This window comes from Lasiodiplodia theobromae (assembly GCF_012971845.1).
Source record: "Lasiodiplodia theobromae strain AM2As chromosome Unknown scaffold_47, whole genome shotgun sequence".
In the NCBI taxonomy this organism is placed as follows: Eukaryota; Fungi; Ascomycota; class Dothideomycetes; order Botryosphaeriales; family Botryosphaeriaceae; genus Lasiodiplodia; species Lasiodiplodia theobromae.
In genome coordinates this window covers 299,724-307,543 of record NW_023336527.1, presented here as the reverse complement: position 1 = coordinate 307,543, position 7,820 = coordinate 299,724, and the positions used below count along the sequence as shown (strand labels likewise).

Sequence of the window (7,820 nt, the reverse complement as noted above, 5' to 3'; positions counted from 1 at the left end):
ATCTTCTTTATTTATTTTTATTTTTTAAATCTTTACGATTATAAGCGCTTTTACTTATTACTAAATTATTTTAATTTATAATATAATATTATATTAATCTCTTTTAGCTATAGTAAGTTAAAATATAAAAGTAAATATAAAATTATATATATTTAGTAATATTATAGTTTAAATAATACGTTTAAATCTAAATAATATATATTTAAAATTTTATAATAACGTAAAATATTTAATATAATAAAATATATAAATATCTTTTAATATTTATAATATTATTAAAGTTTAAATTTACTAATTCTAATAAAAAAATAAAAGATTTTATAATAAAAATATTAACTTATTTAGCTAAAAAGATTTTAAAAATTAACTTTTTTTTACGTAAAAAAACGTTAATAATAACTAAAATTTAATTATTTTTTATTTTTTTATAATAGTAAAGAGGTTTAAAAATATTATTTATTATAAAAAAATTAATTTTTAGATAGAAACGTTAATATTTTAAAAATAAAATTTTAAATATATATTATTTAGATTTAAATATACTATTTAAACCGATTAACTATTAAATATATATAATTTTATATTTATTTTTAAAATATATAAATATTACTTACTAAAGTTTTTTAAGTTTTAAATTTTTTAAAATATTTTATATAACTAAATATAAGTAACTTTTAAATATATTTAAAAAGTATTTAGTATAAATAAATTTTTAAACTTTATTTTATTTTTAATTAATAATTTAACTATTATTATTTAGAATTATCGCTTTTATTTTTTAAATTACTTATAGTATTAAGACTTTAAAATAAAAGTAAATAAAAATTAAATTCTATTTATTAAATAAATTTATACTTATTAAATATATATATTTAAGATAAAACGCTTAGTTATATTTTTTATACTAGTTTTAACGTTATATATAGTAATAAATTACTTAATTATTTATATTTTAATTTTTATTTTTTAAATTATTTATCTATTTACTTAATTATTTATATTTTTTAAAAATTTTAATTTTTTTAAGATATCTCTATAAAAGTATTATACTTTTTTATAAAAATTATATCGTTTTATAGCGCTTATTTAGACGCTTTTATAATATATTTTATAAAAATTTTATCTCGTATATTTTAGCTAAAATTTAAGAAAAACTTATAGTAAAAATAGCTAAATTTCTACTTAAATATATATATATTTTTTATTTTTATTTAAGTAGAATACGTAATTTTAGCTATACTTTTTAGTAGTTTAATTAAAATTTTAATAAATTAAAAATTTATAAAAATATTTTAAAAAAATTAAAAATATAAATAATTAAGTAAATAAATAGATAATTTAAAAAATAAAAATTAAAATATAGATAATTAAATAATATACTATATATACGAAGGTTATAATATTATACTATATTAAACGTAATTAATTAATAGTCTTAAAGCTAAGATTAAATAAGCCGCTTTATAAGATTATAATTATAAATCTTCTAAGTTACGTACGTAAACGTTAAAAGTATTCTTAAATAGAGATTTAAAAAGTGGGACTTACTCTAAACTCTTATATTCGCCGTAACGAGTTAATTAGCCGGTAGAAAAACAAGTCGAAATATATCTATCGGCGGTGGGCGGAGGAGATATAGCGTTGCCTAACTATCTAGAAGTCCTCCTACCACGGCCGAAAACGACCTACCAAGGCGACCCCACTCAACCACTTCGACGGCCCCATCGTCGGAACTTAATGCCAGGCGCGCGGAACGCGTGAAGTGAGGTGTGCTCATGCGTTGCCAGCAGACGACAGCTGTGGTGGCGTATGGCGACAAGAGTAGGTACCCCGAGTAGACGGCCGCGCATGGCGGCGAGAGCAGGTACCCCGAGTAGATGGCCGCGGCGTTGCCAGCCTTTTCGACAAGAGCGCAGGTAAATGCCGCATAGAGCTGAACCGTCGGAAACCGGTAGTGATTGAGCCACGTGTGAACTTTGTTTCCGGGCGCGCAGCTGGCAGCGCACCATTATGATGCCAGACGAGCGACTGCAGTATGGTCGCAGCGGTCACGACTTCCCGTACACCACCTGACAAATTCGCCATCTCCCAAAATTTGGGTGTAAAATGAACGGCATACCCGGTGGGGTGGAGGTCGGCGAGGTACTCTTACAAAGAAAGATGACTGAAAAAATGCCTGATCAGGAAAAGAAGGCTGGTTAGGCGGGCAGACAGGCAGGAAGATCATGCGGAATATCGGAAAAGGGAAAAGGGTAAGAGGGGCTGGCGAGCTGATGACAAGGACAAGGAAAGCAGAGTGGACAATGGCACGAGCATCTTCAGGGCGGGTTAAGCGCAGGTCTGGTTTGTGTGTTTGCGTGAATCGAATGTCCACTATGGCCCATGGTTCGTGATGACCCCCCACCGCCCGGATATCACCGCCAAACACGCACTTATACTTACGCAAAAATTTTCAGAAGCTCTTTATACCTTTCTTATAAGTTCTACCAAGTTACATCGCGATTCAAAGACTACACATTGTACTACGTTGATGGAAGCTCGTGGCGATAACTTGGTGTTCTTCGCTTACGTAATATAAACCGTGCGGTGCACCAGATCTTTCGAGCTGAGCAGACACAGCGGCCTATTGTTGTCCTGATTTGGACACACGTGCACGGATTGGGACACAAATGCAAGGGGTCTAGGGCCGGCATTCAAACTTCCCCGCACTCGTCATTGTGACACTGGGGGGTGGCATGCGCTCGGGGAATCTCACCGGACAAGTCACCGCGAGTGGCAATTTCCCCATCCGTCTCACCGCTGCATGCCCAACCCATACGCGGAAAGAAACAGGGCCACTACAGGCAACTGCCACCTCAGCTCTTTGTAACACCTTTGACCTCACGCTCATAAGCGTGCCACCCCACTCGCATACCGACCCCAGCGTTCCGACATTCCTCGACCCATTTTCACCAACACCCCGGCACAAGCAACCCGATATGGCATCCAGCGAGACAAAGCAGTATGGGGAGTGGACTGATGATCCCCATTATGTACGGGCAGCTCACTCAAGTGCATATATAAGGCACCCGGCTGATCCAAGTACAGACGACAGACTGCCACTACACCGACGTCCGCGAAGAACTCACCCGCTGGCTCCGAGGCGACCACGACGGTTGGAACAACTGGCTGGTCTACACGCGGCTTGAACACACTGATCCTCCGACCCTCATCAACTTCGCCTACATCCACGCAAGTCCACACCTCTCCATGGCACTGGCCGCAGCTAACAAGTGCTCCTCACCCACAGCTCGAAGGCTCCGGCCCCGAAGTCGAACAGTTCGTCGAACGCATCTGCCAGCTCGTCGAAACCGGCGCCATCACCAAAGATGTATCTGAAGCTGTCAGCGGTGCTTGCTATGTCTGCAATGCTCAGTCTAGCAAGTGGCCGGACCTTGCCCGATTCTGGGGACTCGACGCCGAACGGCAGCAGTAGCCTGTCCACCTTTGTCACCGACGTCGCCGCCGCGGACTCCACTCCGCCCGTCGCCGACCCTGTTCTGGGGCTCGCTGCCAGCGCGTCCGACACCAAGTTCTGCACCAACCGGAAGGAGGGCATCCAGGCGGGCGACTGCTCCAAGACGAAGGGATTCGGGTACGCCAGCGCCCACAACTGCGGCGGCGGCAATCATTATTCTTGCAAGCGCGGTGGCAATGTTGAGTGCCTTACTCTCAAGGCCGCCAAGAAGCAGGGTCTCGAGGGTGGATACTGCTACACTGAATAGAAAGCCGGGATTGCTGAGGGGAAGGCGCGGATGGCATGATGAGTTTCCTTTTACCCATGTTCTATCACTCTTTAGTCCCTAGTCACTCGTTAGGAATATAAACCCGAGCTCGCTGCCTTTATTTTGCATCATTCTGCCAACCAGGCTGCCGATTTGGTTGCCTTAAGCAACGCCAGCATCGTCCGCTTTTGTCCATGTTCTGCATGGCGAGCGGGCACTTACGTAGATATGAGCGAGAGAACGTGGTGTTGCGAAGATGAGTGTGTCTGCAGTCCTGTTCTTTTCGAGCAGTGCGGCCGAGCGGAGGGAAGATGAGGTTATGGGGTTGTCTCTAGCTCCAGTGCCGGTCTGTGTGCATGTCGAGAAAGGTCGATGCGAGTGTGGGGCGAGCATGTAACACCGACGGCAGATCCCTTGCCTCCTCCATTCATACTGCACGCTCGGCATCGCCCGCCCGATTTACACCGCGACTCAAGCATGCCAATCGCTCTAGAACCCATGTGAGCCTTTGGATTTGGCTAACTATTCCACTCGGTGATGGCCCACGCTAAGTGGAGGAGATTGGCTGCTGGTACCTACGTGCTGATGAACGGCAGTTCTGCAGCCTGGGTTTTTGGATAACCGCTACAGGATAGAGAATACTCGGCTCCTGAGACAGAAAGGCCACAAAGCCACCATTAAGGCCCGCTACCACCTGGAGAGCTATATCCAGGCCCTGCGAAGCGTCCCTCTGCCCCCCTCCCCTACGGTAGATCGAGATCGATGAAGGCCCGCTCGAGGTTTGAGAAATGATAAATTCTTTTCGACGACGGATAGTCATGTTTATGTGTAACTCTGATGCTGCGCCCTGAGTAGATGATGGTCGTTTGGGCAAGCTACGCAATGAAGAGAAAAAATGTACGGGCGGACATGGCGACACAATCTGGATACTGATGCCACTCGGAGGGTGGAGTAGCTGGAAAATGGGCTGCTCGTCCCTCGTCACCGATAGTGAATCCGATTGTTCGTCTTGTTAACGTCGAGATTACCGGCTGAAAGATGTTGCTTGAACGTTATGCGTTGTTTGGAACGGTGAGCCCTGCTGCTACGACTGTCCACTTATTGGAGACTGCGCATAAGCTGTAGGTCCGCCTCGAAGTCTGTGCTGGTGCTGCCCTCGCGCTTGGATTTGCTCGCGGTGCTTGGTGTCGCAGGCTTGAATGATTGCTCTCGCGACGCCGCTGAGGGGGACAATTTCGTGGTCCTTTCGCACGGCGGAGTAGTGGGCGATGGGAGCTGGTGTCCGGTACTGCTGTGGGCACGATTTTGAACAACGTCCTCGAGCTGCTGCAATGCCTGGGAGTGTTTTACTCCGTCGCCTGCGAGCTTGAATACGGTCTCTGACAGGCGACTGGCGTGCCCGTGGCAAGTGGCGCGGCAACAACATTGGCTTGCGTCGCGCCTGGCGCATTCGCTGCACAGGCTGGAGCCGGGGCTTCAGGTCAGCCGAAGCCTGGAATACGAGATGCACGAGGGCCGATTTGGGCTCTTGTGAGTGAGCAGTGATGCTTGCGGTTTCGAACGGCCAAGCTCTTCGTAGGTGGCGTCGAAGTGACACTCTTCTAGCTCACCGAGGTCGCCATGGCGTTAAATTCCTAGCATGTTCGCTGCGCGGATTCCCCGTGCGTGTCCCAAGTTGAGAAAGCAGCCGTACGGGCACTACACCTGTGTCTTGCAAGTGGAAATTCCTGACCGCTTTCCACACGACTTTCAAAATGCGGGGCTGTTGGTGGGCCCGACGCATGGGGCCGTACAAAATGCACCAGTATAGGTAGAGGTGTTACGACTCTCCGCCTTCCGCATCCACTTGGGAGAATATGGACACTTCCTCGTCAAAGGCGGCCTTGCAATGATGAAAAGTCGCGCTTCAAATGACGCCCGATGTAGCGCGGTAGTCGCTAACACGGCGCAAGATGCACATCCAGCAGTCGTATACGGTTTCCTGTACGCTGCCGATAGACCCGACGATGCGGGAATCGAGACCGCAACCGCCCTTTGTGCGTAATCCAGCGGGTGACCCCGCGTTTTTTTCCCCCTTCGACGTCGTCTGGGTGGTAAATCTGATTACTGTAGCCGATATTTCTCGATGGGGGCGGGCCGGTGGTGGTGATAATGGCTGGTCTTCATGCAGAACAGCTCCATGGAAATGGAGTTGGCACGCTCGGTAACGGCCTACTTCTTCAGACCCTCGATTCCTGCGGTATTCCTGTCCATTACGCCCTTCCATCCGAGATGCCTAACGTCAGCGTTGCTGGTTGTCAAAGGGGAAGGTGGGCACCGTCGCCTTGGCGCAGTGAGCGATGGGCTGCATGATGCTTCGCGTGTGCGTGGTGTTATGTACTCATACCATGAAAATGAGAGCACATGAAAACTGAGCTTGAAAAACTATGAAGCAAATCGCTGGGAACCGGTAAACATGGCGAAAACTTCGTCCGTTCCACCCAGGACGGCAGTGATTGGACGACCATCTTAACTGCCGGAAATGCTCTGTAAACATAAACACTATGCCATTAACGCCATCGACATGCAAACATTGCCGCCAAACTATCGATCAAGGCGGATTCCATGGGATGGCCAATTGGCGGATCCTCGGGTGCGTCAGCATTTGACAAAGGATGGTAGAGAGCGTCACGATCCGTGACCCGCTCGCTGATGACCGTCAGAACATTTCACGAATCAATTGCGGAATTAGTGGCGCGCTTGTATCCAAGATGTGTTGCAACACCTCGGCGTACGTGTTCTTGTCTCGCTGGACCCCGGCTGCCGAGTTCTCATCCTTCCGCCAGATATTCTTCCGTGCTGCGAAATGGTTATGTCCAACGAAGAGCTTCTGCGCGGCAATCTTAGCGGCCAAGGTACTGACTGTATTCACCGTCTCCCATCTCAGGGACCAAACGACCAATGGTTTCGATACGTTCAGGCCGGGCGTCGAGAAAGAAGTAGAAAAAAGAAAGGTTGACTGCGGAACGCGGAAAACAATGCCTACACCCAGGCTTTCTGTCCTAAATCTTAGAGCCTCTCTGGAATATGACTTCTTTCGATTGGATGATGCTGAAATTGACGGGGGTTGTCCATCATTGCCTAATGAACACCTCAGTTTCTGACGGTGTGGCTAAAGTAATGGAGGTTGAAGTATCTGCTTCGAGGTACCGTTTGAAGTATGTTTATTTGTCCACTGGATGTACATTTCTTATGTCGCTTTCGTGGTCGATGCCGTGCTTAAGAGGCGGGGGCCGTCGAAATTAGAAAATAACCGACGATCAAGGACCGCGCGCGACGACGATTGCATAGCATGTATGGTGAACATACCACTAGCGCGGTTAGATGAGGAGCAGGCATGGCTTCCACGTCGGCCTTGCCGATGGGAGGGTGGAGCGAGAAGCAGATCGACGTCGGCATTACTGCTACGCGCTATTGGTTTTCCGCTGCGCGATAACAGTTGTGGAATTAGTTGCTGTGGCGTCCTTCCGCCGTTTTACAAGCACTTCCATTGCTTTGCCCGATTTCCTCAGAGGTATCTCGAGAGTCATATTGTGTGAACTCTTGGCTCTGCTGCTGCGTGATACAGTGACCTAATAGAAGTTCTCGTACGGTCGCAACCGAGACCACTACTCTTTTTCTTAAAAATAAAATAACAATTAAAGAGAGAAAATAATAAGACGTTAAAATATATAAGTAGTAGATAATATAAAATATTTATTCTTAAATTATTAAGAGTAGAAAATTAAAGAAAAGTAAAATTTATAATTTAATACGTAAAATTTATAAGAAAGTATAAATTTATTTCTTTTTATCTAATAATATAAAAATAATAAAAAGTAAATAGATAAGTATTTTTACTTATAGCTTTCTCTATCTTTTTATATTATATAATAATGTCGTAGTATAAATTCGGCTGTTTTTAATGTAAAACAGCCGAGTGCGAGAAGTTTTATCCTAGTACTATAACAGTCGTAGCTTCGGTTGCCTTGGCTCGTTCTTAAGTCTGGGCCTGTGAATGTTTCCGTGCTTGTTTCC

At 44.2% G+C, this 7,820-nt stretch overlaps 1 protein-coding gene across 1 annotated transcript; it reads left to right on the top strand.

The window, feature by feature from the left end:
- Window positions 1-2,978: 2,978 nt before the first annotated feature.
- Window positions 2,979-3,764, top strand: LTHEOB_11365 (Serine threonine protein kinase; the record flags this gene model as incomplete). The annotated part of the gene is made up of 4 exons (XM_035508113.1): window positions 2,979-3,032; window positions 3,088-3,235; window positions 3,297-3,423; window positions 3,473-3,764. 4 exons carry the CDS (start codon window positions 2,979-2,981, stop codon window positions 3,762-3,764), a joined length of 621 nt encoding a protein of 206 aa, XP_035366582.1.
- Between the last annotated feature and the right edge of the window lie 4,056 nt (window positions 3,765-7,820).